General features: G+C 38.3%; 1 protein-coding gene across 1 annotated transcript; it reads right to left on the bottom strand.

Moving 5' to 3' along the window:
- Positions 1–2,482: 2,482 nt before the first annotated feature.
- Positions 2,483–3,778, bottom strand: LOC142504310 (uncharacterized). Its single transcript, XM_075617192.1, has 4 exons — positions 3,512–3,778; positions 3,136–3,298; positions 2,951–3,075; positions 2,483–2,767 (listed from the first exon to the last, which is right to left on the bottom strand). The coding sequence occupies exons 1-4, from the start codon at positions 3,776–3,778 to the stop codon at positions 2,483–2,485; spliced, it is 840 nt and encodes a 279-aa protein (XP_075473307.1).
- Positions 3,779–25,513: the final 21,735 nt, after the last annotated feature.

Genomic DNA, 25,513 nt, shown 5'->3' with positions numbered 1-25,513 from the left:
TTAAACTATGAAGTCAATACAAAAAAATTAGGTGTTAGCGATGGGTAATTAAAAATCAAAAATTTTTGCGACGGTTGTTTCTGAAACCGTTGCCATTTAAAATATTACGACAATTTTAAAATTACCATCACTAATTAATTGCGACGGCGACGGTTTTACTTAAACCGTCGCTAATTAGCGCACTTAGCGACGGTTTATTATAACTGTCGCTAATTAAAACGACGATTTTTGGAAAAAACGTCGTAAGCGATGGTTTATTGAAACCGCCGCTATAATTAGCGACAGTCTTATTAAAACCGTCGCTAACCAATGCTAATAGCGACAGTTTTTTCGAAAACCATCGCAAACTGTCTATAAATACCCCCCATTTGGTCCATTGCCCTCCACACAACTTCACATCTATGATAAATTTCTCTTTAGACGATTTTTTAGTTTCGATTTGCGGTAAGTTTTTTCAGCTTCAATTTTTGGTAAATTTTTGAATGTTGGAATCATGAATTTTGTTAGCATGTATCTACAAATAATTATAAAACTAATTTTATTATTAAATTATAAAACAATTTATATATATAAAATTAATGACGGGTTCTGATATATTACGTCGCTAATTAGCGATGGTTTATAACCCTAAACCGTCAATATGATTGAGACAATGACTTTTCGGACGGTTTAAAGTTCTGTTGCTAATTACAATTTTTTTTGTAGTTATATATAAGCTATTACTTCTACACTTTAAGAAATTGAAAAAGTAAAATATGTTGTTTCACTTCGGCATCGGTCTAATTCCAGACCCGTTTTCCCTCATTGAATCGACCAAATACTTCCTAATTTCTTGGATACGACTTCGATTATAATGCGAAGTAAAATAGTACACTATTACTTCACGTGCGTCTACTTCGGGAATTATCTACCTATGACCTCATTGAATATGCGAAATAAATCAAGGAAATTATACTAGTGCTTAAGCACTGCAGTGCTACAAATCAGTGCCACAGCGCCATCATTGCTGAACCTTAAGCGCCTAGCTATATTTCAGGCCCTGCAGTGCTACTTTTGGATTTCACGGGCGCCTAGGCGCTGATGCTCAATAGATGCTAACGCTAATGCCTTGGCGAAAATACAAATGGTCTAATTACAGGCTCGAACGAGATATAAAATAAAGAATAGGGTTTTAGAGAGAAGGCAACCATTTTTGGAGAGCAACAGCCATGAGAGACGAAGTGGATACATTGGATAAGGAACTGGAATTTGAGGATTGATAGCAACGATCAAGAAAGACGAATATAGGGACAGAGAAGCCACTTTTGATTTGTTATCTAATCTTTCGCCTTTTAAATTCTTGTATTAAGATGTTAAATCTTCAAATATGCTTTGTTTTGTTTAGATATCGTTATGTACTAACTTTTCAATTCTAGAGGATGATGTCTCTTTGCTGACACAATAATTTTGACTTCAGTTGTTTATATGATTGAATTCATGTTGGTTTAATTGTGTTTTCTAGTTCTTATCGACTTCAGTTTACTAGCCATAAATTGCTTGTTATCTTATTAGTTCTACAACTCAGGAGAGGGACTATAATTATGGATCATTAGAGACACATCGTTAAATGTTTTTATTGTTTGGAAGGACGTATAACTTTATCGAGGCTTAGGCAAGATCATCGTTTGCATATATCATTTAACGTAGATTTTTATTAGGAATGTTTGCATCAAAATTTTAATGATACAATTTATTCGTCACTTGGGAAAGGGAGAATAAAATAATTAATTGTTCTTGGCTATTAAACAAATGTAATTCATAAATATGAATTCAATACGGAATAGTTATCGTGGAAATTAAGTGAAATCATTCCTCTAGATATTTTCTCTCACTGATATTTGCTAAATTTTGTTCTTTGACTCATATTTATTTTTAATTAATTGTTTTAATTAGACCAAATCTTCTATTGATTCTTCTAGATAAAGTCGTGACTATTTTAATTACAAGAATTGATACAATTTTATATATACACTCCTCGTGGGAACGATACTTCACTCTCGTATATTAAAAATTGAAAATCGTGCGCTAGCGAGCGAAAAATATGCAACATTCTTCTTCTCTTGTTAGCATTGCTCTTCTGATGACTCTGAGCAGTCTTCATCCTGTCCCGGATTTTGACTACTACATCTACAGTGTTCTAACAATTTCACAATTTCTGCACTAAGTTCTGATCTCTCGCCGACATCATCCCAATGAATAGGGGATCTGCACTTCCTTCCATACAATGCCTTGTAGGGAGCCATAACTATAAATGACTGAAAGCTGTTGTTATAGGTGAACTCTACTAGAGGTAGCTTCGAACCCAATTCTCATGGAAATCGACCACACATGCACGTAGTACGTCTTCCAAAATCTGTATCATCCTCTAGGACTGGCCATCTGTCTGAGGATAAAATGTTGTACTGAATAGCAATTTTTTCCCCATTGCGGATTGTAAACTCTTTCAAAAAGGATACGTGAACCTCGGGCCTCTGTCAGATATGATGATAACTGGTATGCCGTGTAATCTGACTATCTCCCAGATGTACAACTCTGCATACTGTGTCATCGAAAAGGTATCTTTATCGGCAAGAAGTGCACCAACTTGGTAGGACGATGAAAAATTACCCAAATGGCGTTTGATCCTCTGACTGACCTCGACAAACCAACTACGAAATCCATGTAACATTCTCCCATTTCCATTTAGAGATAGAAAGAGGTTTGAGCATCCCTGCTGGTATCTGATGCTCTGCTTTCACATACTAGCAAGTGAGAAATTCAGATATAAAGCGTCGAGTGTCCCGTTTCGTTCCTGGACACCACTAAAGCATATGCAAGTCTTTATACATCTTGGTGCCTCCAGTATTAATGTATACGGCGCTGCATGCGTTTCTAACAAAATATCTCCTCTAATGGAATCATCTCTAGGTACCCAAATCTTTCCTCTATAGCTTACAATTCCATCGCTCACAGCATAAATCTTACGAGACTTGGATTTATCTCTCGTCCTCCATTTCTGAAATTGCTCATCAGATGACTGTCCACTAGGAATACGGTCTATCAAATTGGACTGCATTATCAAAGCGGATAATCTATTACTCTGCCCCTAGGGTAGACCTCGAGATTGAATCTCTGCATCTCTAGCTGAAGAGGTCTCTGTACCGACAAGTTGTGCTATAACTCTTGATTTCCTACTCAAGGCATCATCGACTACATTGGCTTTTCTCGGGTGATAGCTGATGTCGCAATCATAATCTTTCACCAACTCTAGCCACCGTCTCTGTCACATGTTCAATTCCTTATGAGGAAAATGTATTTGAGGTTCTTATGATCAATAAATATCGGACACTTCTCACCATACAAGTCGTGTCTTCATATCTTTAAGGCAAAAACCATGACATGCTAACTTAAGATCATGAGTCGGACAATTATTTTCATGCACCTTCAATTGTCTGGAGGCATATCCGATGACTCAGCCATGGTGCATCAATACGACACCTAATCCGAGCTTAGAAGTATCAGAGTACAGCACAAAGTTGCCTTGCCCAGATGGCATGACTAATACTGGAGCTGTTATAAGAGCTTTCTTCAAAGTGTCGAAGCTCTTTTGGCAGTCAGGACTCCACATAAACTTGACATTCTTCTTCGTCAATGAGGTTAGTGGAACTGCAGTAGAAGAAAATCCTTGAATAAATTTTTTGTAGTAACTCGCTAGGCCAAGAAACTTCAGATCTCTTATGCGTTCTTTGGTTAAACCCATTCATTCATTGTTTCCACCTTGAACGGGTCAACTTTAATGCCACTGCTAGAGATAACATGTCCCAAAAATGTTACTCTCTCTTACCAAAATTCAGACTTGCTGAATTTTGCAAACAACTTTCCGATTTTGCAACACTTGCAGTGCGGTACGCAGATGCTAGCCATTCTCCTTCAAGTTATTCTAATATATGAGGATGTCATCTATAAATACGATGACAAAATGATCCACGTAAGGCTGAAATATGTGTTTCGTGAGATCCATGATGATCGCTAGAGCATTTGTCAATCTAAACGGCATCACCAGAAACTCGTAATTCCCATAGCGAGTTCTGAAGGCTATCTTGTGCACAACTAGTTTCTTCACTCTCAACTAGTGATACCCGGAGCGAAGATCTATCTTGGAAAACACAGAAGCTCCCTGCAATTGCTCGAATAAGTCCTCGATCCTAGGCAATGGATACTTATTGTTCAATGTAACTCTATTCAGTTCCCGGTAGTCGATGCAAAGCCTCATACTTCTATCTTTCTTCTTCACGAAGAGTACTGGTGTGCCCCAAGATGAAAAACTAAGGCTTATGAATCATTTATCCACTAGCTCATGTATCTGCTGTTTGAGCTCTTTCATCTCTGCGAACACTAACCGATATGATGCCTTGGAGATTGACATGGTACCCATCATAAGATCAATAGAAAACTCTACCTCGCGCTCAGGTGGGATACCCGCAATGTCGTCAGGAAAGACGTCCGGAAAAATCTCTGACCACTAGAACGTTCGCTACTGTATGTCTGGTAGTAACAAGGGCAGAAATAATGATCACCAAAAATGCCAAGCATAAGATTCCTCGCCTGAAGACATGATATCATAGAGGCGTGTTTTTGTGTCCACTTGTCTCGAATACAAATTCCTCCTCGCCCAATGGTCTGGCCTTCACTAATTTCCAACATGCATCACGTAAGCTCTTCCAGTCGTGGGTAGTTTAAGTGTTAGGAAACCACCAGGCTTATGCCCCATTCCTACGCACTTGAAGCACTTTAGGTGCCCCACATGCACTTGCCATAGTGATGGCGATCATTCTCCTTGCAAAGTGGCTTCAGCGGTCTTCGTGACATTTTCTTTAGGTGGCTGTCCTAATGGTTTGTACTGTCTTGGCCGCTTCGGTGGTCCTGTAAAAGGCTTCTTGTTCTGCTGACTTGATTTCTGGGCATGGTTCATCTTGCGCTGCATCTCCCAGTCAATATCCTTCAGAGATTGCTCGGCTCAAAAAACTTAAGCAATGGAAGTAGTATAGTCAATAGGATCAGTCGACATCACATCTCGACGTATCGTTTGACTAAATCCATCTGAGAAGTGTCGTAACTTCTCCGCAGAATCATTGGCAATTAAGGGCACAAAATGACAGGCCCTACCAAACTTCTGCACAAAGTCAGCAACCAAAAATTCCCCCTGGCGGAGACTCATAAACTCTCTCTTCAACCTCACGAACATCGTTAGTGAAAAATTTATAATAGAATATCCCCTTGAAATCCTCCCAAGATAGAGTTGCTAGATTCACCCCCCGCTCCGTTCCCATCAACCATAAGGAAGCGTCACCTTTCAGCAAATAGGTGGTACAACGAACTCGGTCAGCGTCCACCATATCCATATATTTAAGATAACCTCTAAAGATCTAATCCATCCCTCATCCACGAATGTATCAGTAGTACCAGAAAAATCTGCGGGATCCATCCTCCTAAATCACTCATAGACAGCTTCTGGTCAGACCCTCGCACCAATTCCCACGTGCTGCTCTAGTAAACGAGCCGTACCAGCTAGTAAACGGGCACTAGCATCTTGATTAGCTTGTGGCTTGTAGAATCTCTTCCTCTTGCCTATCCTAATTATCACTATGAAGAATCCGTCTAGGAGGCATCAGTGTACAAATCGTTCATATCACGTAACCAATATACATTTAACATTTTAAATTAAGCATGCATCTAACCTGTAATGTCCTACTAATTTAAAATGCTGCTATTTTTTTTTTTTGTAAAGCTCACATTTTTTGAAAATAAAATTTAATTATTTTTCATGCATGCAACCTACTGAAAATATGCCATTTAAAAATAATCGTAAACAAGCAACGAATGAAATACTGTAGTTTAAAATTTTCCAACTAGGCCCTTAACCATGCATGAACGAAATCAAAACGAGTAAAATACTGAAAATCTACATCATAAAATAATAACGTGTAAAACTAATCATGTTTACTCAAAGCTAATAAAATCGTGATGTTCGGAAAAGGGTGTTCCTCGGGGCGTGTGCGCACATCCAGCTCTGCCTACTCAGAGTTCGGCACCTCAAGTATCCTCATCCAAATGCTCACCTGCATCACACGCGCCTAGTGAGTCTAAAGACTCAACACACCTTTACCGTGATAACAAATACATATACATAGCACAAAGCTGTTAAAAATACTGTAATCAACATACATTTCATGAACTTAAAAGCATAAACGTAAACTTGCCGTATAAAATCATAACGTGTCAGAACATGTCTCAACATATCATCGTATACGTATACAATTTCTTATATTGAATTCAGTTCATTATTGTGACATTCGTATCAGCTCTATCGTATCAGCTCTATTCGATGATCCATCTAATATAACCACGGTACCCGGCGGAGGGGATATCAACGACAGCCTTACCCATCCACTGAGCCTTGGTCTCAGCTCATAATATCTCATATAATCGTGTTAGTCACTGACCAACTGCCATCCTTCAAAACGTGACATCATGTTCATCACTTAATAAAAACATGTATATACATAAATTTTCCTTAAAACCAAGTATTCACCGTATTTTTCATAATTAATTAAAATTCGTATACATCATGCAAAAACATTTTAAAAAAAGATAAATTTGTGCTCAGAGTGCTGCCAGGACTAAAAACTCACCTCGGGTGCAAAATGACCATTTTGCCCCTTGAAACCCAAAATGGACATTTTTCCCCTGGACCTCTAAATTTCGACCAAAATCTTACCAAACTCCTTATATCATCCCAAAACATATATTAAAGACTTTCTTAGACGTAAACTCGAACTTGTTTTAAAACATTAACGATTCGTTGTTTAAACATGGACCGGAGTCCCGATTTTAACCCGAATCAACCTGAAACTTAATCAAATTTCTCCAACATTTTACCACACCTTACACGCATCCTAAACGCCTTTAAACCATCAATACCAGTACTCTTAAGCCTCTTGATCAGCCCCTGAAAGTTGCTGGACTTCGGCGCTTTGAAGTTCCTTCAAACCCAAAGGCACCAAACCGCGCGTTTGTCGATTCTAACCAAAAGCCGACGTGTCCAACACCTAACCAGCTACGCTGAAACCATGACCGAACCCAAGAGACCCTCCTGGACCAGCCCTAGTTAACCCTGCTGTCCAAAATACCAGCCTCGTGTGCTACTCTCGCAACCGCACCACACAAGGCTAAGGAACCAACCCTCGATCTAACCCTTCCTTGGCCGACTCCTAGACCACGCCTAACCAATCATGACCCTCTCCCAACCCTGTCACAACCAAAGAGGGTCAGCTCCATGGACGGAATCAATCCGTGCATGACAACACCAACAAAAACCCTCAATCTCGCCAAAACTGATTATTTCTCAACGATATCACGCACGACCCTTTTCTTATCTCGATTAATACTCGGCACCGGCCACATGACAAAATCTTAACACCTTGAATAGCCCTTAGACGCACAAAAACATAAGCCCCTTGCAACCATACAAAACGTGTGACGGAGTCAAAACGATGCAAGGTTTTCATGTCAAACTCATTCAAAAAAGCAAGTCAAGGGGTAGCTACCTATGCACTGCTAGATTCAGGAACTACACATTCCTTCATATCTGAAACCTTCATCAAAAATATTACTTCTTAAGATATGGGTTTGGGTTTCAAAGTTTCTATAACTTCTGGTGAAAAATACTCACATCTAAAGTTGTCAAGAATCTGGAGCTTCGTTTATTCAAGGATGTAGTTCGGGCAGATTTTATTGTGCTTCCTATGCTTGAATTTGATATCATAATTGGGATGATTGGTTATCAGCAAATGGTGCTTCGATTGATTTTCGTCAGCGATCAGTGTCTATTTGACCGTCTAGTGGTAAATCTTTTGTCTTTGAGGCGGCGAGAAACAAGTAAATGTCGCACATTATCTCTTGTCTATGTGCGCGGAAGCTTATTAAACGTGGATTCCAAGTTTTTCTAGCATGTGTCACTACCGCACATGCTCCTATCAATCAGAAGTTAGAAGATGTTGATATTGTCAGAGACTTTCCTAGTGTCTTTCCCGAAAACATTTCTGGCATTCCACCTGATTGTGAGGTGGAATTTTCTATTGAGTTAATGCCGGGCACTGTTCCTATATCTAAAGCACCCGCTGAAATGAAAGAATTAAAAGATCAAATCCAAGAATTTCTTGACAAGAGTTTTATTTGCCCTAGTTATTCTCCATGGGGTGCACCAGTGTTATTTGTGAAGAAGAAAGATGGTAGTATTCGACTCTGCATTGATTATCGAGAGCTGAATAGGGTCACTATCAAGAATAAATATCCACTGCCAAGAATTGAAGATTTATTTGATCAGTTACAAGGATCATCAATATTTTCTAAAATTGATCTTCGTTTTGGATACCATAAATGGAAAATGAAGGAGTCGGATGTCCACAAGACATCGTTTTGTACTAGATATGGGCACTATGAGTTTATGGTCATGCCATTTGGGTTGACCAATGCGCCAGCGATCTTCATGGATCTCATGAATCGCGTATTTCAGCCGTATCTAGATCATTTTATTATAGTTTTCATTGATGATATATTGATCTATACGAAGAATAAAGAGGAGCATAGTCGTCATCTTAGGACAGCACTGCAAGTACTGCAAGATAGAAAGCTTTACGCAAAATTCAGCAAGTGCGAGTTTTGGCTTGATAGAGTGGCTTTCTTAGGCCACATCATTTCTAGTGATGGCGTGGAAGTTGATGCGATTAAAGTTGAGGCAGTGAAAGATTTGCCAGTACCTAAGAGTGTTACCGAGATTTGCAATTTCTTGGGACTAGCGGGCTATTATTCCAAATTTATTCAGGGATTATGATCTATAGCGGTACCCATGACCTGCCTTGACAAAGAAGAATGCAAAGTTTGCATGAGACCCGAGTGTCAAGACAGTTTTGATAAATTAAAGCAAGCCTTGAGTTCAGCGCTAGTGTTGTCTATGCCATCGAGGCAAGGAGAGTATGTTTTATATACCGACACTTCTAAACTTGGTTTGGGCGCAGTTCTGATGTAAAATGATCGAATTATAGCTTATGCGTCGAGATAGTTGAAAATTCACGAGAAAAACTACCTTACTCACGATCTTGAGCTTGCAACAGTTGTTTTTGCATTGAAGATTTGGAGACATTACTTATATAGGAAGAAGTGCAAAATATTCACCGACCATAAAAGTTTGAAAAACTTTTCACCCAAAAGGAGTTGAATACTGAGAAATGGAAGATGGTTTGAATTAGTGATGTAACGAACCGTATTCTTTACTACTTAAAATTTGCGGAAAAATTAAAAATTTTCTTGAATATAAACATTCATACGGTCGTCAACTCATCGCTCATAAAAATATCTTTGAAATCATCCAACACCAACAAAACTTGCTAACAAAATACTTGTCCCAAACATCTCTCACCGAAACAAAAAAAAAATCAGAGTATTTTAAACTTGCATAAAAATGTTAAAATAACATTTGCGGTCCTCGGGTCTAGCCTTCCGCTTAGTCCAAGCCTGCCCCTTGGTCGCCATCTCCGGTCTCCTCATAGACATCCTCACCTGTATCGATCAAGTCTAGTGAGTCTAAAGACTCAACACGTATAAACTGGAAATAGCAAGTACTACATAATAAAACCACATGCAACTTTAAAATAGAACATACATACTTGAAGATTGGATTTGAAATGAACTTGAACTTGCATACGTACATAGACGTGCCATAACTTGAAAGCTTTTATAAACATGCTTACATACTTGATCATACTTAAACATACATGACTTCATTTTTGCGTAGAGGATGTTTCAAAGCAAGTGACCCATACATAATAAATGCCTGATCAGACAAACCACAGTACTGGGCTGACAGGGACATATCCATTGCCACATATATGAGATCTCCGTTCATAATTTAACGGGCTGGTTGGTCCCCGTTCATAATTTAACGGGGTGGAGAGGTCCTCGGCCACGTTCACCGACTTCCAAACCCATTCATAATTTGGTCACAAGACAATTAGCATACCTCAAAAACTTAAAATATTTTCTTGCACGTCAACATACTCACTTGGTGTTGAGGGATTCGTTGGACTTCGATCGGGGGCGTTGCTGCACCTACTAATCATGAATTGGCATGCTTATCTACGTAACTTAGACATAATTTCAAGCTTACATAAGAACTCATTCAATTCCTTATGACGTTGTAAATTCCCATGACTCGACTGCGTAAATCACTGAACTAAAACCATGCCATCAACCCCCACCCCCAAAGCATACTATAGAAATTTTCCCCAAAGTTGTGAAGGACACGGACCCCGTGCTTACCTCCGCGTAGGGGTCCGTGTAGACTCGGATGAGAAGGCTCGAAAGGGAAGGTGGACACGGGACCCCATGTCAGGGTCCGTGTGGGGGTCCGTGTAGACTCTGGAAAAAGGTGTGGGGGTCCGGGTGAGGGTCCGGGTACCTACTGTGAACGCGAACTTACGAAAATTTTGTACATGTTTCGCTTAACTTTCTAGACTCGATTGCGCGGACTATGAATCGACACTCCAAGGCTCATCCTAGCACGCCATAACCTCAAACCAAATTCGTACAAATCCCCAAGGCAACTATGTTCACCCTACGACACATACCATTCAAAACATTGTAATTGACATCAGAAGTTACCCACGACTTTTAATTAAATCGAGCGCCTATTGGCATGAACCGAAACCTCAAAAATACTCCCAACATCGTACTAAGCATACCTAAACGTAGCAACGATCATCCGACTATTCCCCAACGAAGCCTGCAACAATAAAATCTCAAGAACACATCAAAACATAATTTCTGAAAAACGCAGTTTGAGCAGTCCCACGAAAAATGCCATAACGCACTCAATTTTTGTCCAAATATTTCGAATTTACTGTCAAATCGAAGATATCAAAAAGTTCTACAATTCTCTAGTTGAAAGTTTTATCAAAATATCGATTAAAAACTCGCAGTTTCAACCAGAACAGTAAAAACGTGATTTTTGATCCCTAAAATGGTTTCATAAGTGATCTCAACACAATTGCTCGAACTTCTACACATCGTACACATGGTTTTACGCATAAATAACAACACACGCATAATATGACATGATCGATGCATCAAGAATAGATTATACGTGCCTTTTGATGATAAACTTTACCGAAACGGCGACGCCGAAGCAGAGATAGAAGCGAGGTTGATCCCGGACGAACGTGACGCGATTTTCTTGCAATAAAATCGATCAAAACTTGCTGAAAATTGACAAGGGAAGGGGCGGCTGCTGTTCTCCTCTTAGAACCCTAGGTTTTGCTCTTTAAAAAAATAAAAGAAGTGGAAATCTGAATGTGTGTGTGTGTTTAGGCGTAATTAGTGTGTGTAAAAGTGTGCGTGTGTGTGATTAGTAAATTAGGAAAATCACTTAATTAAATAATAAATAAAACTATTTAAAATACTAACACTCTTTAAACTTTAAATAAAATCCCTCAATTAAAATAATGCACAAAAAAGAAAGAAGCTAATTTTAAAAATTTCAAACTCTTAAATCACTAAATAAATAAATTTTAGGCTTTAAAATACTAACAACTTAGTAAGTCCTTTAAAATTCCCCATCCTCAACTTAAAATAAAAGTATCACATTTTAAATTGCCAAGAATCGTCCCCGGTCTCTTTTCCTCAATCCCGCCTCGAATAATCGTCTGAAACATGAAACTCGAAAAACATTTTAACGTGCATCACAATAAACATGGATAATTTAAAATAATGCATTTTCATAATTATGCATGGCTAAAACTCTTTTAAAATTACTTAAATGATTTAATAATTAAATGAATGTATGGATTAAACGTGCACTGAATTTGGGCACTACAAGTGAAGGACTACGACTGTGAGATTAGCTATCATCCGGGGAAAGCTAATGTTGTGGCAGACGCATTGAGTCAAAAAACAGCAGTTATCACTCAATTATCACTTCAAAGTGCGTTGCACTCCGAGATATAGCGGTTTGAGCTTACAGTTTATGCTAGGGTCGAGGCCCCTCATCTTGCCACATTATCAATACAGTCGACTTTGAGAGATAGAATTCGTAATAGACAGTTACTGATGAGCAATATCAAAAGTGAAGAGCTAGAGATTAAGCCAAGGGCCGGAAGCTATATTCTGAGGTGGATGGAATAGTTCATGATCGAGATCATTTACGGGTTCCTAGTGACGATTCTTTGAGAGATCTCATTATGAAGGAAGCTCATGACACACCTTATTCCATTCATCCGAGGTACGAAAATGTAAAAAAATTTGTAGTTGTTATATTGATAGCCAGGCATGAAGAGAGATATACTGCGATTTGTGACCGAATGTTTGACATGTCAGCAATTAAAGCAAATCATCAGAGGTCAGCGGGAAAACTTAAGCCACTTCCTATTCCCGATTGGAAATGAGAAAATATCACTATGGACTTTATTGCGAGATTACCGAAAACTATCAAGGGATTCAATGCTATATGGGTGATAGTCGATCGTCTTACGAAATCAGCGCATTTTATACCTATTAAGACGACATTCACCATTATTCAGTATGCCGAGTTGTATATTCGAGAGATAGTTCGTCTGCATGGGATTCTATTATCTATTTTTTCTGACAGAGATCCGAGATTTACGTCATCTTTTTGGAAGAGTCTGCATGCAGCGATGTGGACCAAGTTATTATTCAGTACAACATTCCTTCCTCAAACCAATGGTCAGTCCGAAAGAGTTATACAAATTCTAGAAGATCTACTGCGAGCTTGTGTTATTGATTTCCAAGGCAGTTGAGAACAAAAATTACCTCTAGTGGAGTTCACCTACAATAATAGTTATCAATCATCAATCGGGATGGCTTCTTTTTAGGCACTTTATAGAAGAAAATGTAGATCTCCTATTCATTGGGACGAGGTTGGTGAAAGAAGAGAGATTGGTATGGATGTTATTGAAGAGACTGCCGAGCTTGTAGTCAAAATTCGTGAGAGAATGAAGACTGCACAAAGTCGACAAAAGAGTTATGGAGACAAGAGACGAAGAGATTTAGAGTTTGCCGTGAGAGATCATGTATTTGTGAAAATAGCACCTATGAAAGGTGTTATGCGTTTTGGCAAGAAAGGCAAGCTTAGTCCAAGATTCATCGGTCCGTTCAAGATTTTATAGAAGGTTGGGACACTAGCTTATAGAGTGGCATTGCCACCGATGCTTTTTGGAGTTCACAATGTGTTTCATATTTCGATGCTGCGAAAGTACATGTCGAATCCGTCACATGTGCTAAATTATGAACCTCTAGAGTTGACTCCAAATATGACATATGAAGAAAGACCCGTCCAAATCTTGGCAAGGCAAGAAAGAAGATTTCGAAACAAAGTCATTCCAATGGTCAAGATCAAGTGGCTGAATCACTAGGAGGAAGAAGCTACTTGGGAAACCGAGACGGACTTGAAGAGTCGCTACCCGGAGCTGTTCGATAAGTTCTAATTTCGAGGACAAAATTTTATTTAAGGGGGGTAGGAATTGTAAGGTCCAAAACTAAAACGACGTAATTCAACTGCATGCAAATCTAGATAATATGAAAAATGATTAATCAAATGAATTTAATGGCATAAATTAATTGTGACATGCATGATTATATGTTAAAAGGGATTTTATTGTCATCATGCATTAAAATGTATTTTTAAGGATCATTCGAGTTGCGATCGAGGAACGGAGACCGATGACTAAAAAATAGAAAATGTTTTTATTAAATAATTGTTTTTAATTATTTAAAATATGATTGATGCTTTTTCATATTTTTGAAAATAAGGGGTTTTGAGGTGATTTTATACGTCGGGATGTAAATTTTATCGATGTTTGTTTTTCAACAAAAATACGAATTTTTGGCAACCCGTCTAATAAATTCACAAACTTATTTAAACAAAATTATTTTAATATATTAATTAAGCACTAATGGGCCTAATTTACATACTTAATGGGCATAAGCCTTACTAATGGGTTAATTAAATATTTAATACTCAAAACCTATCCTAACCCTCCCCATAACCCACGCCCCACTTCCCTACTCCATCCAAACACCTTCCTCTCAAACTACATGATACAAACACAAGGTTTTAAAGGGAAAAGCTTCGGTGTTGAAGAAAAAGTCAGCCTAGGAGTCTACGTCGCCTTTTTCGCATCGTCGTTTTGTTTTCATGCGTAAAATACGCAAAGGCACGCATAATTCTTTCCTTCAAATATCATCACACCATAATATGTGTTTATGTATGAATTATATGGAAAAAAAAGGGACACTTTTGTTTATTTTTGTTTTTGTACATAACATGAAATTTCAAGAATGATTTTTGATTCAAATTTTGTTGTTTACGTGTATAAATGGGGTTTCCATGATTAGGACTTGATCAAGTATTGTTTTACATGAGTTTAGAGTCCTAGGAACACACCAAAAATGCTGCACATCAAGGAACGATCAAGCTGGAACCGAATTTTGTCAAGGTGAACTTAGGGCTCGGTTTTGTGGCTTGTTGCTTGGCTTGGGTCTCGGTTGGACCAGGGCTGGGCTAGAGCCTTGTGAGGGGTCTGGGAAGGAGTCCTAGCCAAGCTAGGACTCGAGTCAAGAGGGCTGGGAGGAGTCCTAGCACCCAAGCGCTGCAAGTGCTGTACGCTTGGTGCAGCCGCGTGCAAATGGTTCAGAGACTCGGTCAGAGGGCTTTGGCTGGGTTAGGTCAAGTGGCCGTTAGGGTCCTAGGAGGGTGCTTGAAGGACTGGTTTGAGGGCTGGCTTGGTTGGCTAGGTCCTAGGCGCGATGGAGGAGTCCTATGTCTAAGGGAGTCTCGGCCACATCATGCATCAGCTTGGGTGGTTCGGTTTTGGGTTTCGGGTTGGTTCCTAAGGTTCCTTAGGGTCCATATGGGGCTTTGCTTGAGGTTGGCTCATGATGGTTCAAGCATGGCTCGACAATTATAGGAGATGGCTCGAGGGGAAGGCTAGACGTGACTTAGGGTTTCTTCTTTGTTAAATAAATCGAAACACGGCTCACGGGGGTTGAGTCATGGTTCACGAGGGCTAATATAATATAAAATGTATAAGTTTTGAATTTAGGAATTTTATATTAAAGTTTGGAATTTTTCGGGATTAAAACGCCTTAAAATGGATAATTAAAGATTAATCAATAAGCCTAGTATTTAAGCTAAATAAAATAATGAAAATTTTAATTTAAGCTTAAATAATTATTTGGGACATGTTAGAGTCAATGAAATTAAGAAAAAGTCAAAAACGTGAAATTTTTCGTCTATGGGTAAAACGGTAATTTTACACCCGAAAATTAGTAAACGTCATGACAGTGTCCTGAATGCTGTTTTATATTCTAATATAATTATTTTTAATGTTTATGAATTATTATATGTTAAATTATGATTTTTAAATGTTTATGTATTTTTATGATTTAACATTGACATTTAAAAGATATGTTGCATGCTTGGTTTAAAAGAAAAACGATATTATATGCATGTTTTTATTAATTGATGGAAATACGAAATGTTGAAGAATGTGAAGGGATTGTGACTAATATGATGATATGTTGGAGATATCGTGAGGGTTAGGGTCCCAGTGGGAGCCCGACAATCGTGTTTCCGTGGATACGAATACGTTAATATGTTAATACGTTGGCCAAGGCTCAGTTGACAGGTGAGAGTGTCGCTGATGTCCCCGCCGCCCAGTACTGTGGTTTTCTCTAGATGGATCCATCGCCCAATACGAATACGAATACGAGTCACAATCACGATCTGAATTTAACAAACACGATTATGAATATGAATATGAATATGTTAATATGAATATATTGATATGAAAATGTTTATGGGATGTTTATGTTTAAAGTTTATACATTATTATGAAAATGTTATTTTAAGTACAAGTATTTTTCACTGTTGTATGTTATCGGTATACGTATTATTTGTTATCAAGAATATGATGTGTTGAGATTTTAGGCTCACTAGGTGTGATTGATGCAGGTGATTACGATAATAGTGTTATTGTAGGTCTTGATGGTTGACCTGACTGGACTGAAGGTGCACATAACCCGAGGAACAACGCCTCTATATTTTCCGCACTTATGATTTATGTTTAAGACTTTTGTTAAAAGATTTTACAACTTTTATTTGTGCTTTGAGTGATTTTTTAGAGGTTTTAGTATGAGCTACACTTTTCAAATAATGATTTTATGTTTGGTAAAACGTTTGACGATTTTATGTTTTGAACTATTTTCCTTTGGATTTTTAAATGTTAGTTGGTTATTTTATTTTTTATTGTATATATTTTGTATGTATACCTCGACCGATTGAGTGTTTAAAAAAAATTTCTAGTACTTCTTCAGAAAACGAATAGCTGACGTTTCAGCTTCCAAGTCATTTTTCCCCTTCAAACTCACGCACACAACACCTAATAAAACTAGGACTCTCCAACCCTCACCCACACGGCCACACCAACAAATTCGAAGGCTGCTACACGTGAATATTGGAAAAAATTTCAGCAAGTTCTTCCCCTTGTCAACGTCCCTCACCTTGACAAATTGTTTTCAAGCGTAATATACACGAAGACACGCCTCAATCTTCCTTTTTCTTATCCATCACACCATATTATATGTTTGATACATGTTTGCATGAAAGAAATATGAACCCTTGTATTATTTTCATTTTTTGCCATATTATGCCAAGAACTCGAGTTTTTATGATTTAAAACTCTTTCTATTGATGCATGAAGGGGCTGCCATGGTAGGGACACCAAAAGGGATGAACTTATGAGGGTTTAGAAGGCTTAAGTAAGGTTGCATAAGGGCTAAACATGAGGGGTAAGGAGCGCACGAAAATTAGAGTCCTAGATGGCTAGGGTTCTTTGGCTAGGAGTCCTCAAGCGCAATGGCTACTAGCTGTTGTTAGGGTGTGACCAGGAGACCTAAGATGGCTGCGTAAGGGTCTTAGGGTGGCTGAACGATGAGAGGAATTAGGGCTAGGGTGATCGCGTGACTATAGGGCTATGCGTGCTTGGAAGGGTGCGGCTTTTGAGGCTGCGGCTTCTAGGTGTTATAAGATATATCCTACAGGTTCCTTAAGGGTTAGCCATGGTCCTAAGATGGTAAGCTAGGGTCAGGTTGGGCATGGTTAGTGGCTAGGACCGAAGGTTGCATGGTTAGGGAAGCTAGGGTTCGAACCATGAGGGGCCAAAACTTTAGTAGCTGTTCTAGGTTTGGTCGAGGGTCCTAATGGGCTTGAATTGGGTTGAACATGGTTTAGTTAGGTGTTATTAGGCTTTGTTCCAAGTTTTGGTTAAGTTTCAAATCAATACGAGTCAAAACCAGGATATACGTCTAAGTTTAAAAACGAATCGAGGAAATTATCAAAAATCTAAATTTTAAGCCCAAGGAATATTTAAGGGAGTGTTTTAAGGTAATAGGTTAAGTTTGGAATGATTTAGATCGTCGTTTTAATATCTAAATATAATTATGAAAAATTAGGGTTTCAGGTGCAAAACGGTAATTTTACACCTGAAAAATGTTAGACGTCCTGGCAATGCCCTAAATGCTGTAATATGTTATAATTTGTATTTTAAATGTTTATGTAATTTTATGATGAAACGTTAATGCTAAAAGACATGTTGCATGCTTGGTTTAAAAGAAAAATGATTTATATGTGCATGAATTTTTATAAGTGATGAAAATATTCAAAGTTGAAGGAGGTGAATTTATTGTGACTAATATGATGATACGAAAATATGTAAGGCTAAGGCTTAGTTGACGGATCAGAGGGTGGCTGATGTCCCCGCCGTCCGGTACCGTGGTAATACGTAGATGGATCCATCGACCTTCAGCTAATATAAAAGTCACAATTGAGGATCTGAATTCAATAAAAAGTGAAACATATACATATATGATGAAATTGAAAAAGTATATGATGATAAGAAATATGTTTAAATTTATGTTCATGAAAAGCTATTTTATTAAAAGTATTTTCACTGTTACTTGTGAATGTATATGTATTATTTATTATCATGATTAAGGTTTACTGAGTAATAGACTCACTATGTGTGATCGATGCATGTGAGCATGAGATTGATGTTAATGGAGGTCTTGATGGTTGATCTTATTTGGATTGAAAGTACACACAACTCGAGGACTGTAGCTAGTTTTCCGCAAATAAAACTATGTTTATGATTTTTGATTTCTTGAAGATTTTATGATTATGATGATTTTGAGAGGTTTTTGAGAGGATGTAGAGTTAAGCTTATTTTTGAAAAAATAATAGTTTAGGTTGATCGAAATGATCACTTACCGAGCCTAAACTGAAGCTATCAAAGACGTAAACTGAAAAGTGCCAACTGATTGAACAAACTGAACCAGTTCAATTGAAGTATCAAGAGCAGTTCAACTGATTGTCCAGTTGATAGGTGATTCAGCAGAAAACCTTCAGAAGCCCGGCCAGCTGATGAAGTGTTCAACTGATGAAGAGCCCAACTGACCAGTTCAACTGAATCAGTGAAATCAGTTCAGCTGACGATTCAACTGATTTCACCTCACCAATTCAAGACCAGTTCAGAACATCAGTTAGGAACGAACCAATTTGCAGATACGACAAGCTTAATCCAGCTATGCACAAAGGTACAAAAGCTATTGTACGATCATAGTACAATAAGAGACGTTGCAGCAACACTTAAAGCCAAATGTTCCAGATATCTATTTGAGGGAACAAATTCAAACTGCAACGGATTCATTCAACGAGTCTCACTGTACGTTCAGCCAAACGCCTATAAATAGAAGCAGAAGTTCAGTGAAGATGATGATGAGAGTTGATGGAAAATACAGAGAGGGCACACTTATTACATATCAGCTTTGAAGAAGCAATCATCCCAGTTTTCTGAGGGAACACTTTAACGTGTTATCAGCTTATATTAGAAGAATATTTCCCTCAGTGTGTGAGAACACTTTTGGGTAGTTCACAGAAATCAGTTTTCACACACGCACACACCATTACTCAAATTCCGTCTTGCACAATGACGTAAAACATGTGTATGTAGTCTTTCTCACATAGACATTAAATAAGTGTTGGCTGGAAGGTGCTGCCTTCAGTCTAAACTAGGAGTTCAGTTAGACAGTGGGTAAGTCCTAAGCTGGGTGAGTTATTACAGTTGATGTAATTAATCAAACTCTTCTAGTGGATCCTACCCGAGGTGGTAGAAGAGGTGACGTAGGAGCTGTTGAAGTCTCCGAACATCCATAAACATATCTTGTGTATTTTAACTGCTAACCCCTTGCTTTAAACTGACTTGATCAGTACGAGTATTTATCAGTTCAGTTCTCACCATAACTGAACTGATACATGCGAGAACTGATCCCCTTTATCTTAAGTTAATTAGTTACACAAAATTAAAAGTTTTAACCGATCAGTTTTCTTAACGAAGGATTATTTCGAGTGTTTTCCTGCATTGGTTTAATACCAAACTTGATCTAATTTATCAGTGTATATTTTCTTAGAACACGAGCTATTGCAGCTCATCAACGTTTTTAGAGGATTTTCACGATCCAACAATCGGTATCAGAGCAAATTGTTCTAAGAAGGATATCTGAAAACTCATATATTTTTCTTTAAAAGTTTGTTTTAAAAGGTTTTCAAAACCCTCTTATAATATTTTATATGTTTGCTGTTGTGGGGATCCGGACGTTCACTCATTATTCTTAATCATCATTAGGATTAAATAGGTCAATTAAATAATCTGGGTCGTAAAATTTTTTATTTTAAAAGTTGAACGCCTTATAAATAAGTGTACAAATTTCTATAACAAGTTAGGTCCCATCTCATTCAAATTACAAGATCAAGTTTAATATCTACAACATGATCCAAAGTACAAGTCTTGTACAAAAGAAAGCCATAACAAACTAGTATTCAACAATTACATATCAAGTGTTGAAAGCCACATCTACTTCTAAGCCCAGATCTCCACTCTAATCTCGATCTCTCAAGCTCTTCTCGACCCTGATCTTGTCCCACCTGTTGTCATGCACACATACAAACACAACAACAGCCGGATAACTTCGGTGAGAAATATATTCCCAGTATAAACAATGTATACATGCAGTCATATAAACATATACAAAAGCATATAACATTTGTAAAACAATATGCATCGTAGTCTACGAAAGCATAAATCGATACAAAGCAATAAATCAAACTCTTTAACTCAAAATCTTGACTCGACTCTTATCTAGGGATCCCGGTTGAATAAGAACATAACAAGTCTCCCATCTACTCTCTTCTGCTAGATGGTGGTACGTTCTTATTCCCAGACATTGGCTCTCTATATCGAATCTCTACAATAGAAGTCGATCTACTCCTAAGCACATAGATATACACCAAATGCCCAGTGACCTGGCACCTCTGTCAAAGACTCAAACTCATGCTTTGCTATAAATCAATAGACTAAGCATATCAATCTCTTGAATTGCAAACATCAAAGCAATTACAATAAAGTATGTGGTTTTGGGAAACTCAAGCTATCTCTGACTCGATTCGTATCTTCCTGGTTTAACATTGATTTATACCTTTATTTTCGCAGATCAGTCTTGTCAACGAAATCAAATATCAATCTGGCTCTGTTCAGTCTTCGAAGCCTTCAATACCAACTCTGCAATGACATATATTCGAGAAGTGCAATATCAATAGACAACTCAAAGCAATACTGGATATGATCATAACTCAATCTAATTCTGTTTCGACGGCATAACAGCACAATCTCAATATCTCCAGCAACTTAATATCAATAGATATCAATCACAACTCATAATCAATCAGCAAATATAATTCTAATGTCAAATCTGTATATTCTCAACCAAACATAATTGGAAAATTATAAAAATTCCATTCAGGTATCCGTTCTTCAATCTGGTTTTGATTATACGATTATCATAATCTCAGGAACACATAATATAGATCAAATTATGATTTCTTCAATACCATATTGAAAAGTAGTAAAACTGACCTCCCTTTGAAGCTCTTGTCGATAGAAGCACGGTACTAAAACCGGATTGAAAATCGGACGGACGGATCTCTCACAACCAAAATTCTAAGAGATGAAGAACTTGATAATCACCATATAGGGTCTCGGTTCTTTCCTGCTGAAAGTCTGAAGGAAACTAAATTTTGAAGGAGACTTATACATGTCGCCATGCATGGCAAGACAAGTGGCACCATTTCATACTTCCGTGCTCGAGCATATGCGCGCCCTGTCTTCGCGCATATGCGCGAGACCTACTGTCTCGACATAAGTCAAGTCCATCTGCTCGCGCATATGCGCGCCCCGTCTTCGCGCATATGCACGAGACCTACTGTCTCGGCAATTCTGCATTTCACATGCTCGCGCATGTACGCAACTAGTCTCGCGTATATGCGCGAGGTCTTCTGCCTCGGCACTTGCTTCTCGCGCATATGCGCGGCTCGTCTCCGCACATGTGCGCGATATCTCCTGGATTTCACAACTACAATCCTCATGCCTTTCCAAATCTGGTCTCGGAGTGGTCCTTCTATAATCACATCAATTTAACAATCAATAATCTCAGATTAACAGAACAAAATCTAGGGCATTACAATTCTCCCCCTCTAAGATCTGATTTCGTACCCGAAATCACAGGCAATCAAATCACATAAAGGAAGAATATATAACAGAAACTAAATAAGAAACTCACATCAATAAAATAAATCTTGAAATTTCTGTCTCATATCTGATTCAGTCTCCCAAGTAGCTTCTTCAATGTCATGACGACTCCACTGAACTTTCACCAGCGAAATAATCTTCTTTCTGAGCTACTTTTCTTTACGATCTAAAATCTGGATCGGTTTTTCAAAATAACTCAGAGTTTCATCAAGTTCTGTCTCGTCTGGCTGAAGAACATGAAAAGCATCAGGAAGATATTTCCGCAACATAGACACATGAAAGACCATGTATTCTAGATAGAGAAGGAGGAATAGTGAGTCGATAGGCACAAGTACCTATCTTCTCAAGAATCTCATACGGCCCATTATAGCGAAGAGATAATTTTCCTTTCTTGCCTAATCTGACAATGCCTCTGAAAGGAGAAATCATCAAAAATACTCTGCCTCCTTGCTCAAATTCTAACGGTCGATGTCGAATATTCACATATTTGGCCTTGTCTATCTTGAGCTGTCTTCATTCTCTGCTGAATCAGCTTCACTTTCTCATTCATATCTCGAATTATATCAGGCCCAAGTTCAGGTTCCTCAGATATCTCATCCTAATAAAGAGGGGATCTTCACTTCTTGCCATACAATGCTTCAAACAGAGCAATCTCTATACTCGTCTGATAGCTGTTGTTGTACGAAAATTCACAAAGTGGCAAAGAATCTTTCCAACTAGTGCCAAATTCTAGCACTACAATTCTCAGCATATCCTCCAATGTCTGGATAGTCCGCTCTAACTGTCCGTCGGTCTGAGGATGATATGCAGTAATCAAATGTAATTTCGTACCTAGAGCTTGTTGCAAACTGTGCCAAAAGTACGAAGTAAATAAAAGATCAGAACTTCGGCACACCATTCAATCTAACCACCTCTATGACATAAATCTCCGCCAGTCTGGTCATGTCTGTATGTCATTCTTCTGAGTCAGCTGAGTTATCGGCTTCGCAATGCTGGAGAAATCTTTAATGAATCGACGATAGTATCCTGCTAAACCTATAAAACTGCGTATCTCTGGCACTGAATGTCGGTCTAGGAAAACTGATCACAGCCTCAACTTTGCAAGGATCCATAGAAATACCATCTCCAGATATAATGTGTCCCAAAAATACAACTTGTTTCAGCCAAAATTCACATTTAGACAGCTTTTTATACAATTTTTCAGTTCTCAGAATCTTCAATACAGTTCTCAAATGTTCAGCATGATCATTCAAATTCTTTGAATAAACCAGAATATCATCAATAAAGATAATCACAAAGTCATCAAGATATATCTGAAATATACGGTTCATCAAACCCATAAATACAGTTGGAGCATTCGTTAAACCAAACAGCATGACTATAAACTCATACTGGCCATACCTTGTTCTGAAAGCTGTCTTCGATATATCAGATTCTCTGACTCTCAGCTGATGGTATCCAGATCTCAGATCGATCTTGGAATAAACAGAAGAACCCTGCAACTGATCAAATAAATCATCAATTCGAGGCAAAGGATATTTATTCTTTATCGTAGCCTTGTTCACTTGCCGATAGTCAATGCAGAGTCTCATTGAACCGTCTTTCTTTCTAACAAACAGTACTGGAGCACCCCAAGGAGAAACACTCGGTCTGATGTAACCCTTGGCCAATAGATCCTCTAGCTGCTCTTTCAATTCTTTCAGTTCAATCGGTGCCATTCTGTATGGAGTTTTAGAAATTGGAACAGTACCTGGTATCAATTCAATACTGAAGTCTATTTCTCGGATTGGAGGCAAACCCGGAATTTCATATGGAAAGACGTCAGAAAACTCACATACCACTGAAAAATCTGCCAATGACGGGCTCGATTTCAGTACATCTACTGAATACACAAGGAACATCTCTGCTCCTTTCTGTAATAATCGATTCATAGAAAAAACAGATATCAAAGGAATTCGAGCTCTGGAACCCTTACCGTAAAATTTCCATTCGTCAACCATCTCAGGTCTGAATCGCACAATCTTCTGTAGACAATCTACGGTAGCTCTGTACTTGGTATGCATATCAATACCGATAATGCAGTCAAAATCAGACAAACTGAGTACAATACAATCTATCTCAATCTCATTTCCATCATACTGTAGTGTACAATGTTTAACAGACTTCATTGATATAAGACCTCTCCCTAAAGGTGAAGAGACAGATACTACATCAGATAATGACTCAACAGGCAAATACTGCATCGATGCAAATCGCTCATATATGAAAGTATATGATGCACCCATATCAATGAATACATAAGCAGAGTAACCACAAAGAGAACAGTTATCTGCCACAACATCATCATGTGCTTCTTGTGCAAGTTCTTCAGTCAATGCAAACACTCTGGCCTGCTATCTCGGAGGTTGGCTAACAATCTGGCTTCCTCCTGGCCTTGGCTATGACTGAGTAGTAGGTGGCTGGAAAGAGTGAACAGTAGATGATCGTCTATCAGCCTGAACCACTGATCCAGATGATTCTGCTCCCTGAGATTGTTGAGAACTTCGCTGTGGACAGACTCTGGCAAAATGTCCTTGCTGTCGACAGATATTGCAACTACCAAACACTCCTTGGCATTGCTCTAGTGGGATGTCTCCCTCCACATGTTCTGCAATAGACCCCTGTATAACTCTGGTTCAGTCGTGAACCACTGGAGCTAGATGAACTACTACCAGACTTCTTAAACTGTTTCCCTCGGGCTTTCAAATTATCTTTCCTCCCACTACTGCTACCACCACTATCGAATATGGGAGGGGGTTGGTGGAACTGAGCTGAGGGTGGTTGTTATTTCGGTGGCTGGGCAACATACGAAGCTCCTTTCTGCCTAATCAGGCCCGTTAACTCATTCTTCTTAATCATCATTAGGATTAAATGGGTCAATTAAATAATCTGGAACGTAAAATTTTTTTTTAATAGTTGAAGACCTTATAAATAAGTGTACAAATTTCGATAACAAGTTAGGTCTCATCTCATTCAAATTACAAGATCAAGTTTAATATATACAACATGATCCAAAGTACAAGTCTTGTACAAAACAAAGACATAACAAACTAGTATTCAACAACTACATATCAAGTGTTAAAAGCCACATCTACTTCTAAGCCCGGATCTCCACTCTAATCTCGATCTCTCAAGCTCTTCTCGACCCTGATCTTGTCCCACCTGTTGTCATGCACACATACAAACACAACAACAACCGGATAACTCCGGTGAGAAATATATTCCCAGTATAAACAACGTATACATGCTGTCATATAAACATATAAAAAAGCATATAACATTTGTAAAACAATATGCATCGTAGTCTACGAAAGCATAAATCGATACAAAGCAATAAATCAAAATCTTTAACTCAAAATCTTGACTCGACTCTTTAACTAGGGATCGCGGTTGAATAAGAATGTAACAAGTCTCCCACCTACTCTCCCCAGCTAGATGGTGGTACGTTCTTATTCCCATACATTGGCTCTCTATATCGAATCTCTACAATAAGAGTCGAATCTACTCCTAAGCACATCGATATACACCAAATGGCCAGTGACCTGGAACCTCTGCCAAAGACACAAACTCATGCTTTGCTATAAATCAATAGACTAAGCATATCAATCTCATGAATTGCAAACATCAAAGCAATTACAATAAAGTATGTGGTTTTGGGAAACTCAAGCTATCTCTGACTCGAGTCG

Source organism: Primulina tabacum, chromosome 9 (genome assembly GCF_025594145.1).
Source record: "Primulina tabacum isolate GXHZ01 chromosome 9, ASM2559414v2, whole genome shotgun sequence".
NCBI lineage: Eukaryota > Viridiplantae > Streptophyta > Magnoliopsida > Lamiales > Gesneriaceae > Primulina > Primulina tabacum.
This window is presented reverse-complemented; position numbering and strand designations above follow the sequence as displayed.